Source organism: Camellia sinensis, chromosome 10 (genome assembly GCF_055761805.1).
Source record: "Camellia sinensis isolate YWXY chromosome 10, ASM5576180v1, whole genome shotgun sequence".
In the NCBI taxonomy this organism is placed as follows: domain Eukaryota; kingdom Viridiplantae; phylum Streptophyta; class Magnoliopsida; order Ericales; family Theaceae; genus Camellia; species Camellia sinensis.
Window position 1 is genome coordinate 102,851,118 of NC_138970.1, and position 17,379 is coordinate 102,868,496.

The window sequence follows — 17,379 nt, forward strand, 5'->3', positions numbered from 1 at the left end:
TGTTCATCTTGGTGATTTTCATTTCATCATTCTGCTTCTTGTAGAAGCTGATTTTGCTCTTTAGATTGAACACTCTTGTTGTGCATTTCCTCTCGAAGTCCTTGGTGTTCTTTGAGATTCCACCTACAAAATATCTTGATTTCTTTTTTGGTACCCATACTTTCTTGGGTCAATGGGGATTAGTCTCAAGAACATTTAATCTCATAAAATGTTTAAGAGGATCAAAACTAATGTCTACTTTGCCAAAAATACATATTTTATTTTCAAGAAACTTGTTGAGGTTTTCTTTTCCTTTTACAAAATTTTCAAGAGTTTTTTTTTTTTTAAATCCTCAACATTGTTTTTCAAAATGTTTTTCTCATTGGCAATAGACGTAAAGTCATTTTTCAAAGTTGCATTTTTCATTTTTAAAACACCCACATCATTTGAAAGAGAAGTAACTAATTTCTTTAATTTAGAATTCTTAACACAAACATTTCTAAATATGTCATGTAATTCATTGAAAGCATTTTCAAGTTCTATATAATTAAAGATTACCTCATCTTGAGTGGATTCTTCTTCTCCAAGAGCCATGAGACACAGGTTGGCTACTCCATCATTTTCTCCCCAAATGGCTTCCTTTTTACTGCCATCCATCATTGAAAGTTCATGAGCCATGAATGAGCCTAGGAGTTCTTCAATGCCTAATTTTGTTAGGTCTTTTGCTTCTTGGATAGCTATAACCTTAGCTTTCCATTCATTTGACAAAGACCTAAGTATTTTTCTTACAAGCTCATCATTAGTATAAAATTTACCAGGAGATTTTAGAGCACTAATAATATTGGTAAATTTATAAAACATCTCAGAAATAGATTCAAATGATTCCATAGTAAAGAGTTCATAATAATGAATAAGCATGTCAATCCAAGACTTTTTTATTTGTCTAGTTCCTTCATAAGTGATTTCAAGTTTATCCCAAATCTCTTTAGTAGTAAAACACCCAGAAATTCTATTGTACTCATTTACATCTAGTCCACACACAAGAATAAGTTTGGCTTTAGCATTAGCTTGAAGGAGTTTATAATCACGCTTATCAAATTCATTCTCAAGTTTAGGCACACTGATATGGTCTACTACCTTAGTAGGGTTTTTAGAATCTTTAGTGATAATGAGCCACAAAGCATAATTGGTAGCTTGAAGATAGAAAGTCATTTTTTTTTTCAATGAATGTAATTACTACCATCAAAGAGAGGTGGTCTATTGCTAGCTTGTCCTATAGGAGAGTAAGTAGAATACATTGTTGCCATGGATCAAAAACTCAAGATTGTTAAATCTAAATAAGAGCCCCAAGCTCTGATACTAATTGTTACCCAAAAACCAACCTAAGAGGGGGGTGAATTAGGTTTCTAGAAATTAAATTAATAATATCCGAATAAAATTAACTACTAGTACAATAAATTATTAACAAGTACAATGATGAACTTAGCACTAAATGATCAAGCAAAATAACAATGAAGTATAACTAACATACATGGTAAATAAAATAATTAACATATGAATATTAGATAGCTATAGCAGTAGTAGGAAAGTAAAGAGATTAGGGAAGATGAGACAAATAGATTTATAATGATTTGGCTTCAACCAAGCATACATCCCCTCCTCAAGCTTCACTTGAGATTTTTCACTATCTTCTAACTTCACAGGGGGGCTAGCAACCTCTTTACAAATAGAACAATCCTCCACGGATTTTACATAGACTTCACAAGCTCAAACCCTTGCAAATCTTAGGTGATTCACAATTACTCTCAAGATTTCAAGAACACAGTGTTTGCAACATTTTTACAAGATGAAATGGTTTTTTGCTTTCAAAGAAAGCTTACAATAAATATCTCTCAAAGATAGATATATAAAATGAAACTTTAATTTTTCTGTAAATCTCACACTGGAAAGATGAGCTTAAAGCTATAAGGCTCAGTGTATAATTTCTGAGAGGATGTAAACAAAAATTGAAGAACACTTCTCAAAGAATTTTTCAGAGAATAGATGTGAGTGATTATAGATCAAAGAATATTTTATGGTTTTTCTTGTCACTTGTTTACATTAGAGGCTTTAGTATATATAATAAAACTTATAGCCGTTATAGCCGTTGTATTCATTTGAATTTATAGCCATTGTACTCCATCATTACTAATTTGAATATCTTCCACTCCATCGTTATTAATTTGAATATCTTCCACTTAAACCTTTTGAACTGCTGTTGTGTTGAGCTGTTTGAACCTCTGTTTTGGACTGTTTGAACTCCTGATTTAATCAAATATTAAATACATTCTAACAACATTTAGGATAAAGGTTTAGGCGAGAAATAATGGGAGAAAATAAATTTTGATTTTATTAAAACATAAAATCATCAAAATAAATGTTAATTCTATTTTTCTCTTTCAAATAAATCATCAAAATAAATTTTGATTGATTATATTTTTCTTTTTCAAATAAATCATCAAAATAAATTTTGATTCTATTTTTCTCTTCCAAATAAATTAAAACATAATTAAATAAATCATCAAAATAAATAACTCCAACAATTATATTATAAAAAAACTAACATTTATTTATTCACCAATTTAATAAATAAATGAGTTAAGTCGTCACATTTAGGCATAGATTAAGACAATTCTCTAATGATGAGGTCATGATCAAACTGAGATAAATGTTGAGTCAGTTAGATTAATTATGTCACTTCTAGTGTTTAACACAACTATGAATCTTGAAGTCAGCTCTTATATATTTTATTCTAAAAATAACTAACATATATGTATTCACCAATTTAATATATAAATGAGTTCAGTGGTTCATACTTAGGTATAGAGTAAGACAATTTTCTAATAATTAGGTCATGGCCAAGTTGAGATAAATGTTGAGTCAATTAGATTTTGTCACTTTTTGTGTCTAACACAACTATAAATCCTCAATAATTATAAATATAAATATAAAAATTAATCAAAATTTCATTTTTTTTAATAACTATGCATAAACATATATATATTTATTATTTTATTATAAAAAATACTAATGTATATTTATTCACCAATTTAATAAATAAATGAGTTAATTGGTTCATATTTAGTCATAAACTAAGACAATTCTCTAATGATTAAGTCAAAGCCAAGTTGAGATAAATGTTGAGTCAATTAGATTATGTCACTTTTAGTGTCTAGCACAACTATAAATATTTAAACAAACTAGTATATATTTTATTATAAAAGTTAGTAATATATATATATTCAATAATTTAATAAATAAATAAGTTAAGTGGGTCATGTTTAGATATAGACAATTCTCTAATAATTAGGTTATGCCCAAATTGAGACAAATGTTGAGTCAATTAAATTATGTCACTTTTAGTGTTTAGCACAACTATAAATCCTCAATAATTTTAAATATAAATACAAAATTATATTAAAATTTTCATTATTTTAATAACTATGCATAAACATGTACATATTTATTATTTTATTATAAAAAAATACTAACATATATTTATGTATCAATTTAATAAATAAATGAGTTAAGTAGTTTATGTTTAGGTATAGACTAAGACAATTATCTAATGATTAGGTCATGGCCAAATTGAGATAAATGTTGAGTCAATTAGATTGTGTCACTGTTAGAGTCTAGCACAACTATAAATCCTTAAACCAACTCTTACATATTTTATTATAAAAAATACTAACATATATTTATTCACCAATTTAATAAATAAATGAGTTAGTGGTTCATGCTTAGGCATAGACTAAGACAATTCTCCAATAATTAGGTCATGGCCAAGTTGAGATAAATGTTGAGTTAATTAAATTATGTCACTTTTAGTATCTAGCACAATTATAAATCCTCAATAATTTTAAATATGAATATAAAATTTTATCAAAGTTTTAATTTTTTTTAATAACTATGCATAAATATGTACATATTTGTTATTTTATTATAAAAAAATACTAACATATATTTATCTACCAATTCAATAAATAAATGAATTAAGTTGTTCATGTTTAGGTATATAATAAGACAATTATCTAATGATTAGGTCATGGTCAGGTTAAGATAAATGTTGAGTCAATTAGATAGAGTCTAACATAACTATAAATTTTTAAGCCAACTCTTACATATTTTATTATAAAAAAAATACTAGCATATATTTATTCATCAATTTAATAAATAAATCAGTTAAGTAGTTCATACTTAGGTATAGACTAAGACAATTTTCTAATAATTAGATCATGGCCAAGTTGTGATAAAGGTTGAGTCAATTAAATTATGTCACTTTTAGTGTCTACCATAGCTATAAATCCTCAATAATTTTAAATATAAATATAAAATTTTATCAAAGTTTTAATTTTTTTTTAATAACTATGCATAAACATGTACATATTTATTATTTTATAATAAAAAATACTAATATATATTTATTCACCAATGTAATAAATAAATGAGTTAAGTGGTTCGTGTTTAGGCATAAATTAAGACAATTATCTAATTATTAGGTCATGACCAAGTTGAGATAAATGTTGAGTCGATTAAATTATGTTAGTTTTCGTATCTAGCACAACTATAAATCCTCAAGCCAACCCTTATTCTTTTGTATTTGTGAATGATGCCATAGGAGAAACTATAATTTCATGCCTAAGTAGACATGTTTTTAAACTTTTACAAAATAGACAATGGGTAGTTAATAAATTGACAAATATAATTTATTATATGATTGGGCTATCTCTAACATAAAATAAACTAAATTGAAAAACTTATAAGACAAAATGCATTTATATTTCATTGTAAAAATAATTTTTGTAATTTTATTGCACTTTTTTAAAAATACATTCTACCATATAATTTGTTTATTTCTTATAAATAAATTTTATATTATTATTTAATTTCAAATTAATTGTTAATTATTGATTTAAACCGGTGCATAGCACGAGTAATATGGTTTATAAAATAATTTATTTACGCCCGTGCTATGAAAATCCATTAAGCGAAGGTGAGTGAGAGAAAAGAATAAGAAAAGGACCAATATGAGATGCCAGAACTAGCGATTGTAAGAATCTAAAAGTTGTACTTGGTAGGTAAATACTGATTTCAGGAAAGATAAGAGGATAAAGGTCACTAATAATTCATTGTTTGTCATTTTTATTTTGTTATTCAATTTTTTGATTTTAACAATTTTTTCTAGATTGTGTTTCAAAAAAAAAATTATTATTATTATTACTATTACTATTATATGGCATACTAAAATATTAAATAATAATAATAATAATAATTATTATTATTATTATTATTATTATTATTGAGTTTCATATAGTTTACGATATCATCTAATATATGGACAATTAAAATTATGACACCCTTAGAAAATAATAATGTATTTATATTTTATCGTAGGTGTAGTTTTTATTCTAAAAAATAGAAATTAAAAAGTGTAATTTTATAATTTATCATAATTTATGTTTAATTTTTTATAATTACATTATGATCTGTTATTTAGAACTTAAAACATAGCATTAATGGTGGGAGAAGGATAAAAAAATAAAAAATAAAAAAAAAAAGCAAAATTGTGATTAAAATAGTAAATATTTAATTAATTTTAATTTTTACTATTTAATATTAATTTTAAAATTAATTATTAATTATTTTATTTAAAACGTGCATAGCACAGATATTACGCTAGTATATGTAAAGAAGGGGAAAAAAAAATCACATAATCAATCTCATTTGAGTAGAATATGAAACTTTAGTTTGATTTGGCCTTGTTTAAAAAAATATTTATGGCCTCAATTCAAACATTTTGCTCTGAGATTGAAATTTACTAAGATAATACATATGTAGTGTGTGGGTAATTTTCCGACCACACTGCCCGCTTAGTAACCAACTGGAGAGCACTGGCAGAATAGATGGCACCTGACTCACCTGCAACAGAAATATAAGAATCCCGCGGTGGTTTCGACCACCCGGGGGCACTCCGACGATCAAGTCAGTAAATCTCTCAAAGATAAATTAAGTACTAAACTCACAAGCTTGAGTATCAAAAAGCATACCTTAGACCTATGGGGGTGCCTCTCTTTTATAGCCAATACAATCCTAGTCCCAATAGGAGCCTGGCCCTAATGGACTTAGGATTACTGCTAATCTGGGACTCCCAGTAGGATTAGGATAAACTCTCTAAGAGTATTATCTTTACCCAAACTGAAGTCTTCTCCCAATCTAGGACTCTTGTTCATAACCAAGTTGAGTTCCCTCTTCATTCTAGGACTCTTGTCCTTTATCCGCTTATCTCGGTTTCCGATATCTTCGGAGGCAACCTCGGCCTAGTCGAGATGACCTCGGCACAACGACCAAGACACATGGCACCTCGGCTGACACGTCGGCGTCACCTTCCCACGTGTTGGTACTCAGAAAATATATCCCCACAACTGCCCCTAGGTTCTATTACCTCGGCATTCTGAGGTGATGGAACCTACACTGTTAATTCATCTGTGACCCTCTGTCCGAGATCAAACTTGCCGACCTCAAAGTTCCCTGGACTTTACTGTCCACTGGTGTCAAGAATCAAGTTTCATGCTTTCCAAGCTGCTTGAAATCACACCTTCTAGCCGAGGTTCTTGTTTCATTAATTTGTAAACTCCAAGAGCTTTGTAACTGCTCCACTCATATTCTTCGGTGGGTTCCTGACTTCCAGTCATTTATTTGACTTCGGCGATCTTCATATCGGCATTCATTTTACTTTGTAGGTTCATAAACTCTTTACTTGCTATTAAGCTCAATCTTTCATAACTCTTCTGAATCTGTTTACTTGCCATCAGTTGCCTTCTATTTTCGTCTGTTTTCAAGTTTTGAATTGTTTGAATGCCTGGCACTGTCCTTGTTATATCCGCTTTTTGTTGCTAGCATCATGTCTGGGTCATTACTTTCTTGTTCTTCACATACTTACTTAGTGCCTGTGCACTTGGCTTTATTCTTTGAACTTTGTCATCTTCTTGACTTCTGTTTTTCTCTTTTTTCATTTAATCATCTGGCTTCTTCGCTTTCTAGCTCTTTTGCTTGAATCCGCCATTTGTTCCAAGCTTTCAAGCTTCTGCAACTGTCTTCGTTTCTCTCCTCCAGTGAAGCTTTACGTCATTCTGTCATTGTCGTCAGACTTCGGCAATTCTCATACCGGCTTCCCTCTTTCTGGTAAGCCACTTTTCCTCCTGATTTTACTTCTTGTTGCTTTCCAAGAAGCTCTGCTTCATTGTTAACCACCATTGTTGTTTTACCTATTGTTTCCAAATCATCTTCTTGAATATACACTGTTCACATATCTGTTGATTTCTGCCACTGTTCTTGGCTTGACACACCTGTACAATCTTCTTGTCTTGATTTCCTAATAGCTTCATCACCATTTTTGATTTACGAATTATATTCTTGTTTCTGTTTTCTGTGTCTTTTCCCAGAGTTTTGCTTTCAATCCTTGCTTTCAAAACGCCGAGGTGCCAATCGCCGAGAAAAGCTTTGATCAAATTCTTCAGGAGATTGATGCTGAGCTTGTGGCTGAGAAGGTTGCTGAGAAGTTCTTTCCAACTGTCTTCTGGGGGTGAGACACAACCTGCCGCCAATGCCGAGTAGTTTGCTTCTTTCTTGAAATTGATGCCGAGGTAACGGTAGAGAAGCTCCTCCAACTGACTGCCGAGGCTGAACCATCGTCGTCCGTCGAAGCAGATCAGTCCGACGTTATTGCTTTCAGTCCCTAGTTCTTTAAGGTATTTATTTTTGTATTTGCCAACCTTCTCAGCTCTTAACAAGCTAGTTGGTCATCTCAGATGATCATATCTCAGAAACGTCTTTCAGTGTTATCTTGGCTATACCAAACTTGTAAATAGCTACAAATTTCAACAAGTGGTAGACTTCATAATCTTCGATTAACTCATCTTGTAATTTGCTCAAAAATTTCAACAAGTGTTAACATTCCTTGCTCCTTAATTATCATTCCTTCCCACTGCACCTTCTCCCTGCCCCCTAATGTGAACATAAGTTGTACTTAGGATCACATTAGGGAAGTTGGCTTCGTGCCGTAGTCACAGACCTGATGTGTTCTGCTTTCACCAATGTATTAAAACTTCTGGTATTTAATGCACCCCCTTTAGACCCTCTTTTTCTTGGCCTTTGCAAACTATCATCACTGTTTCTTGAAACATTTATTCCTTTCACAATTCTGGTCACCACTTCTGGCGTGCACTTCGTGGTTCTGTTCTAATCAAAACGACGTTTGACTCCGGCGAATCTTTTGCTGACATTTAACTTTGTACACTCTCAGAATTTCAACAAGTGTTAAACATCATTTCGTTTTAACTTCGGTTTAAACATCATCTCGGCTTAACTTCGGTTTAAGCATCATCTCCGTTTAACTTTTGGTTAAACATAATCTCGGCTTAACTTCGGTTAAGCATTATCTCAGTTTAACTTCGGTTAAGCATCATCTCAGTTTAACTTCGGTTAAACATCATCTCGGCTTTTGAAGTTTTTCCTTTTTTGTCGCTTGTACTCTTGTACCTTTTTGTTTTTTTAGACAATGTAAGCTCTGCATATGGCTGATGTGCCTCCTTGTTCTTGAATGTCTAATGCAACTTTCCTTCTCTGAATGCTTGTGCCTTTGTCTTTTCTTGACTGCCTTTGCATGATTCTATACTTAAAATATTTTGCGTGTCTTTAGTATGCTCTTCCTTCTTTGTGCAACCTTCTCGGGGTGACATACCTCGGGTATACAAACTGATGATTTACCTCGGCAATAACTTGTCCTGTAAACTGTAAATTGCTGCAAATTTCAACGGATGATCATATGTCGGCTTAACGTCATCTTGTAAATTACTACAAATTTCAACAAGTGTTAAGCATCTTCTTCGGGTTAACCAACTTGTAAATTTCTACAAGTGTTTAACCAATAACCTCGGCTTTACTTCGATTTGTAAATTGCTACAAATTTCAACAAGCGAAGAGAAACAGTAATCTCGGCTTAACTTCAACTTGTAAATTGCTACAAATTTCAACAAGTGAAGATAAGGAATCAGCTTAACTCTAACTTGTAAATTGCTACAAATTTCAACAAGTGAAGATAAGGAATAATTTCAGCTTAACTTCAACTAAGCATCATCTCGGCTTAACTTCGGTTAAGCATCGTCTCGGTTTCACTTCGGTTAAACATCATCTCGGCTTAACTTCGGTTAAGCGTCATCTCGGCTTAACTTCGGTTAAGCATCGTCTGGGTTTAACTTCGGTTAAACATCATCTGGGCTTAACTTCGGTTATGCATTATTTCGGCTTAACTTCGATTAAGTATCATCTCGGCTTAACTTCGGTTAAGCATCATATTGGTTTAACCAACTTGTAAATTGCTACAAATTTCAACAAATGGTAAACGCACTCTTCTTCTCTCTGCCCCCCTAGTGTGAACTTAAAATCCACTTGGGTTCTCATCATACATATAGCTTCGACCTTGTCGCCGAGATTTAATTCAAGTCGAGGTTATCGGCCTTGGTTTCTCTATTGATCTTACTTGGCTCCAACCTGAGTTTGATTTTCGGCCTCGCATCGGCGGGCCGTTTCTCTTTTCTTGTTCCGACGCCTTTGTTCCCGGCATGTCCTCCTCGGCCCTAGCATACTTCTCAATTCTGGCCAACTTTAGTCTGATCTTGTGTGTTTCCTTTTTATCTTCTGGGATCTGAGATCTTCTCATTGTGCTCTTCTCTTCTCGGACTCAGGTGCCGAGATTTTATCTTCTGGAATCTTAGATCTGCTCACTCAGGTTGAGCTCTTCTTTTCTCGGATTTACTCATCTAGGTCGAGATCGTGTCTTTTGGGATCTGGGATCCGGGATTTGCTCACTCAGGTTGAGCTCTTCTATACTTGAATGTTATCTCCTTGGGAGCGCTCATGCCCCCTGTCTTTGCATCCCTTCTGGAAGGGTCTTCGTTCCTCCGCAGGTATCTATCCTTCCATACCTGGAGGTCATCCTCATTGTAGTATTCGTTTCGATCTGTTGTCTTTGGTGCGTCACCTTTTTGGCCGGCGTCTTTCACTCCGTGACTCTGGTCACGAGTTTCTGTGTTGCAGTCGTCCCCTTCAACGTCGAGATCGATAAGTCTCCCACTCCCAGCAGGAGCGTTGTCTCTAATCTGATCCTTTTGTCCGTCATTGGCCATCCATTCTTCTTTCTTTCCCACAGACGGCGCCAAATTGTGTGGGTGATTTTCCGACCACACTGCCCGCTTAGTAACCAACTAGAGAGCACTGGCAGAATAGATGGCACCTGACTGACCTGCAACAGAAATATAAGAATCCCGCGGTGGTTTCGACCACCCGGGGGCACTCCGACGATCAAGTCAGTATATCTCTCAAAGATAAATTAAGTACTAAACTCTCAAGCTTGAGTATCAAAAAGCATACCTTAGACCCATGGGGGTGCCTCTCTTTTATAGCCAATACAATCCTAGTCCCAATAGGAGCCTGGCCCTAATGGACTTAGGATTACTGCTAATCTGGGACTCCCAGTAGGATTAGGATAAACTCTCTAAGAGTATTATCTTTATCCAAACTGAAGTCTTCTCCCAATCTAGGACTCTTGTTCATAACCAAGTTGAGTTCCCTCTTCATTCTAGGACTCTTGTCCTTTATCCGCTTATCTCGGTTTCCGATATCTTCGGAGGCAACCTCGGGTTAGTCGAGATGACCTCGGCACAACGACCAAGACACGTGGCACCTCGGCTGACACGTCGGCGTCACCTTGCCACGTGTTGGTACTCAGAAAATATATCCCCACAGTACAGCAAGTTTGACTTGACTTCCTCCTTGTATACTTTTAGAAATGTAGTTGCCTAACATATTTTATAGAAGAAAACAATACATACCTAGAAATGTTTTAAAAAATGTTTACAATATTATGCTGACTGCATGCTCTTCATTCATTTTAAATACCATTACACGCTTAACAATATTAGTATAATATTGTAAATCTGTATTTTGGACATTTTGTTTATATGTAGCATTTGATTCTTTAGACATGTTTATTTGGATAGACATGATATTGTAATTAAATTAATAATTCAACAAAAAATATAATTCAATATTTTGTAAAGAAAATTAAGCTTTAGATTAATAGTCCATCCGTATACCAAAGGACTATTGAATCCGAAGATGATGGGATACAAAATGAAAGACTAAACGGATGTTTGGAGTAATTAAATAAATTACAAAATTGATAGGACTTTATTATTATTATTTTTTTCGTTATCCTAAGTCAATTCAAACATGAGGCAAGATACACAATCCAAAATAATTGATAATTCTAAAATTATAAGTCTTAAGAATGATGATCTCATCCAATTCAGTGTCCAAACGAACATAGCATTAAGAGTCTAAAATTGATCACCACACTTTGATCGACTAATAATGTTAGAATAATCATGTGTATATATATATGTGTGTGTAGGGGTGGCCATCAACCTGGTGGCTTGCCCAATCTGTCCATCCCAACTTGATATTTTCAAGGTTTGAGAAAAATATTTTCTCTTATAAAATAAGGCCGAGATAAGTTTTTGAACCCATTTAATTTTTGGGTCAGGCTTGGGATGATAAATTCTAGCTCATCTTGGCCCCAACTGACCCATTTATAAAAAATTAATTTTAATTTTTATAATATTGAGTTACATGATAAAAAAAAATTAATAATAAAAAAAACAAAAAAAAAACACATTGTAATGCGTTGAATATAAAAGTTAGTTCAGGGTTGAACTTGGGATAATTAGAGTGTTTTTTTTTTTTTTTTTTTTTTTTTTTTTTTTTTACTCGGTTCACTATTAATTTCATTTCAATTATTTGAATTATTTATTTTGTAAAGTATTACATGCATATAATTTTTTAAATCAATAATTATAATTTTTTTTCAAGTTTATTATATTTATTTTTAAAAAATAAATGATATATTTTTAAAAATATATTTATCTTTTGTTTAATTAAAAACAAACATAGTGATATAAAAACACAGTTATCGGATAAAAAGTGCAGGCATTGATGAAACACGTGGATCACACTTCCCAAAGCACAAATCTTTATACTACATATAACCTGAGTTGTGATACAATCTTCATAATTCTCAAAATAATTTAAATTATTTATGTCACTATTAAAAATTAAAAAAAAAAAAATCAAACACACCAATAATTAATATAGCATTTAAAGTAGGGTCCAACATTTTTCATATAAGCTAGGCAAAGCAAAAATCTTTGGAACACACTAGTCAAGCAGCGTAAGGATCTTCTAGAGTAATCCTCTAGAGTGATCTCTTAAAGTGGATAATTGGACGGCTGATATTAATACTCATCAAAATGACGTCGTTTTAGTGAGTATTTTGAAAAAAAAAAAAAAAAAAAAAGAATTAGGGGTTTCAATATCGATTTCAAAATTCCCTCCATATGTATACAGATGGCTATACGGACGGCCGGAAGAATCAAAGAAAGAATGAGAGAGCGAAGAAGAGTTGGCCGTCGCGAAGAGCATCCTGTTGCCCCACCGTCGCCGCCGTCCTGCCGTCCCCACTGTCCTACCGCCGCCGTGGCCGTTGGCCCTGCTCCAACTGTTTGAAGAAAATATAGGTGATTATATTATATGTATAATTTTATGTTTGCCTTTTTTGCTAAAATCTTGCTGATATATATTGTTCCACACAAATCTTGCTTGAATCTTGCTGATATATATTGCTCAATCCCTGTGATAAGAGATATATATATATATATATATATACATTATACATTATATATATATATACACACAGTATATGCAACCTTAGGGAAAAAATGGGTTCAGCTCTGTATGCATATGTAAGTCAACGTGAAGCTCTCCCATCTCTGTATGCAAATCTAACCAGATTATTTCTCTGTCAAACTTTTTTTTTTTTTTTTTCCTGTTTCTTAAGTGGACATAGGCAATTTACATCCTGAAGTTTCCGTGTAGTCATTGTTTTTCTTTGTAGTTATTACATGTATTTTTTATCAAATATTTATTAATTGGGTTGAGGGAACATATAAAGAAACGTCCACCACTGGCAACATCTGAGAAGGTTCAGCAATTTCTGAGGGCAAGCAGCAATTTTTTTTTTCAATGGGATTGCTCCTCAATGTGTTTTATAGGTGCTTCTTTCTTCTTCTGATAGAATTTCAAGTAAAATGAAACTTGACAAACATATTGTGTAGATAAATCTCTATAACAAACATACAAGCTAGAAACTTGTTATGACGTTCTATAGTTTTTGTTATAGGCTCATAAGAGTTAAGGCTCATTCTTCAAGTTTTATAGTTAATGCAAAATGTATCATTTGTGCCCTTCTCCACCAAGCAATACTGGCAAAAGAAATTATTTGACATTAATCATAGCCCAAATTCCATTCATATATAAATGGCATCCACTCTTTTTATTTCTCTTCTATCCTACTTTATTGATAAAGTTTGACCCTCCTGAAATGAAGTTTATTACTGGAACTCTAACCACAAAGATAGCATATTGCACTTGGCATTTGGTTTTTGTTAATTTCTATTTTTTTTGTTTGCCTTGATTATCTAATTTCTTTTATTCGTTGATTATCTTATTCAGTCTGTATTATTTTGCAAACATAATTTACAGTTTTTATGCTAATATTGAGCACTTCTTTATTTTTTAAGTAACTTGACACATTGATATGAAACCTAACAATCATGAGAATGATGGGGGTGAGTGTGATTGGGAGCCTAGAGTTCGCATGACATTTGATACAGAACAAGAAGCATATGATTTCTATAATAATTATGGAGGAAGGTTGGGCTTTAGTATTAGAAGGGGTTATGTAAACAAGAGCAAAGAGGGGCAAATCACTTCACGGTAATTTGTTTGTAATCAGGAGAGATTTTGGGTTGTCAACAAGCGAGATCCATTAACAAAAAATCCTAGGTAGGAAGTGAGGACTGGTTGTCAAGCCCGACTTGTCATTAAGTGGGATAGGAATATGTAGAAATTTATTATTAGTGATTTTGTTAAACAACATAATCATATCTTTGTACCAACAGAATGTACGCATATGTTACCATCCCAAAGGAAGATATCTGCATCACAGGCAACCGAAATAGATTTAGCCGAAAAATTTGGAATCCGTCTTAATGCTGCATTTGAGCTCATGGGTAATGAAGTTGGTGGAAGGGAGTCACTTAGGTTCACAAAACTAGACCAAAAAAATTATTTGAAAACGAAGAGGCAAAACAGTTTAGCATATGGGGAGGCAGGTAGCATTTTGTAATATTTTCGTGACAAATCATTGAAGAATCCATCTTTTTTTTACTCGGTCCAATTAGATAACGAGGAGCAGATTACAAACATATTTTGGGCCGATGCTCAGATGAGCATGGATTATGGGCAATTTGGTGATGCTGTGACTTTCGACACTACTTACAAGTTAAATAGTGCACATAGACCATTTGCGTCTTTTGTTGGATTTAACCATCATAGGGAAACTGTGATATTTGGTGCAGTTTTGATGTATGATGAGACCGCTGATTCTTTTGTATGGCTTTTTAGAAGATTCTTGGAGGCAATGTCAAGTAAGGCTCCAAAAATAATTTTTACGGATCAGGATGCTGCAATGGCTAAGGCCATACCTATTGTCATGCCTAACACAACCCACCGCCTTTGCACTTGGCATTTGATGCAAAATGCATTAAGGCATGCAAATTCTATCTTCAAGGATAAGGCTGTGAAGGATAAGGGGATGAAGAGTGTTTCATCTACGTTTATGTACGACATTGAGGATGAGGAAGAGTTTACGTTAAAATGGGAGGAAATGCTTGACAAGTATGAAGTAAGAGATAATCATTGGTTGAAGTTAACATTTGGGGTGAACGAAAAATGGGGTTGGCCATATGTTAGAAATGCATGGGGTGCGGGCATGAGTAGCACCCAACTTAGTGAATTCTTTAATGCTTTCTTGAAGGATTTCATTCAATCTGATCATAACTTAATGCAATTTTTCATGCATTTTGATCGAGTTCTGTCTGAGAAGAGGTACAAAGAGTTACAAGCCGAACATGCTCTATGCCAAAAGTTGCCAAGGGTGAATATTAAAGTGAAGATTATGGAGCAAGCTGCAGATGTTTACACAAATAAAATTTTTGAAGAATTTCAGGATGAGTATGTCAAGTCCCTTGAAGTAAATATTGAAGAAATTGAAAATGATGGTGAGAGTACCGTTTATACTGTTCTTGATAGTGATGGTATAAAGGTGAGGAAGGTGAGGTAGGAGTGTGATGATTCAGTCACTTGCAATTGTAGGAAGTTTGAAATGAAGGGCATTTTGTGCAGTCATTGTTTGAAGATCCTTAGAGAAAGACTCAAATTCAAAGAGATTCCTTCACAATATATTCTGAAGAGATGGACTAAAAAAACAAGATCTGAAAATGCGAAAGATAGGTGTAGGCATGATATTCAGGTTGATGCAAGATTGCATCAAACTTCACGTTATAGGTCATTGATGGCAATATTCAGATCAGTAATGTGTAGAGCTTCTGAAAGTGAGGAAACATATAATTTGACGGTCGAGAAAGCGGATGAATTAATTGCAGACATTGAAACCATATTAAGCACAAAATTCAATATGCCTTGTTCAGATACTATTCAAGAAGAAAGCCCCCCCCCCCGAAAGCTTTGAAGTGGATGGTGTAGCGAATAAAAATGTAGTTCAAGCAAAAGGACTCAAGAGAAGAGAGTGCACTAGCAAGGGACGAAGGCGGATAAAAGGTGGTTTGGAGCTTGCATTACCAAAGAAAAATAAAACAAGTTCACATAATGCTTCTCAAACTTCCATGTCTGTTAGTCCTCAAACTCCTCCCTTATTTTCGGCAAGTGCTCCTGAAGCACGTCCCTTATTTCCTCAGTCGGCTCCTTTATTTTCAAGTGCTCCTCAACTTCCTCCATTCTCGCCTATGATGTTCCTAAAGTTAGAGCTTCTTCGTCTCAATTTATGTATCCCGCCTATGATGTAAGTTAGTTTAATAAGAAGTTTTAGTAGAGATTTGTAGGTGACTATTATCATTTTAAATTGATATGTGTTTGTTATTATTGCAGCCAAGTTTTCTTCATCACAATATGCATTTTTCCATGCCATCGATGTATTCCGTCCATGGAACCTATCAAGCATTGCTTAACAATGCAAGTAGTTATCACTTGCAAGCCTCAAATAGTCCCGCATGTAGTGAAGTAATTTATTTTTCACCTTTCATCTTTTATTTTGTCATTCATTCATTTAAAGTTTCAATTTATTTTATGGTTCCTTTGATGTAATATTATTTTATTTCTTTTGTTGGTACTATATGGTCGTGGTCGTGGTCGTGGTCGTGGGCATGGGCATGGGCATATGGATCACACGTCAACATCTTAGCGTTATTTCGTTTTGGGAATTTTTGTGAATTTTTTGTTGGATATGTAATATTGAAAACCTTTCATGAAACTGTTGCTAAAAATTTGTTGATACCATCCCTGAAATGTTGCTGAAATTTGGGTTCAATTGTTGCTTAATTTTTGCTGAAATTTCTGTTCAAATGTTGATGAAAGTTTGATTAATTTTTGCTTAATGTTTGTTGAAATTTCTGTGCAAATGTTGCTGAAACTTTGGTTGAAATATTGCTCAAATTTGGGTTCAAATGTTGCTTGAATAATGCTCAAATGTTGCTGAAATAGAGTTGACGAAATGTTGCTGAAAATTTTCTGAAATGGAGTTAAAATGTTGCTGAAAATTTGCTGAAATAGAGTTGAAATGTTGCTGAAATAGAGTTAAACTGTTGCAGATTTTTTTGCTGAAATAGAATTAGAGTTGCAGTATCTCTGTTTGTAGCTTTGACAGATTTAAATTCTGCTTTGTCTGGATGATGCAAGGCAAGACATAGAATAAGCTTTTATAATGCTGCAGATTTTTAAACTGTTGCAGATTTTAAAATTCTGCTTTGGGAAGGAAGTTAAAGAATGTTGTATAACAGGTTTCTGAAATCTATTGAAAATGTTGAAATGTTGAATGCTGTATAACAGGTTGCTGTATTATATGAAATGTTCAATGTTGTATAATGTAAGAGTTAAGGACTTTAGTGTATTTGCAATTCATGTAGGATTCAGTATGGTAGGTGTGTATGAAGGGAATGTTTCATTGTTGGCTGCTTGTGAAGGTCTTCAGTTGGGGAGAATTGGATATTGGAGAAGGGAGTACCGTTCATATGGTGAAGGATCAGGAGGGCAGTAAGCCATGAGGTTGCTGTTATTATTGAAGGATTATTTACACCTTCAATTTTGTGAGAAAGGTACTTCAATGAACAA

The 17,379-nt window shown here is 33.2% G+C and overlaps 1 protein-coding gene across 1 annotated transcript; it reads left to right on the forward strand.

The window, feature by feature from the left end:
- The first annotated feature begins 14,425 nt into the window (after positions 1–14,425).
- Positions 14,426–17,305, forward strand: LOC145800603 (protein FAR1-RELATED SEQUENCE 5-like). Its single transcript, XM_082890308.1, has 3 exons — positions 14,426–15,307; positions 17,000–17,048; positions 17,175–17,305. The coding sequence occupies exons 1-3, from the start codon at positions 14,426–14,428 to the stop codon at positions 17,303–17,305; spliced, it is 1,062 nt and encodes a 353-aa protein (XP_082746434.1).
- Positions 17,306–17,379: the final 74 nt, after the last annotated feature.

Coding starts and splice junctions, on each gene's coding strand:
- LOC145800603 (XM_082890308.1), top strand. CDS start 14,426: ATGGATTATGGGCAATTTGGTGATGCTGTGACTTTCGACACTACTTAC. Junction 15,308..16,999: donor ATGGTATAAAGGTGAGGAAG/GTGAGGTAGGAG, acceptor AAACTGTTGCAG/ATTTTAAAATTCTGCTTTGG. Junction 17,049..17,174: donor TAAAGAATGTTGTATAACAG/GTTTCTGAAATC, acceptor CAATTCATGTAG/GATTCAGTATGGTAGGTGTG.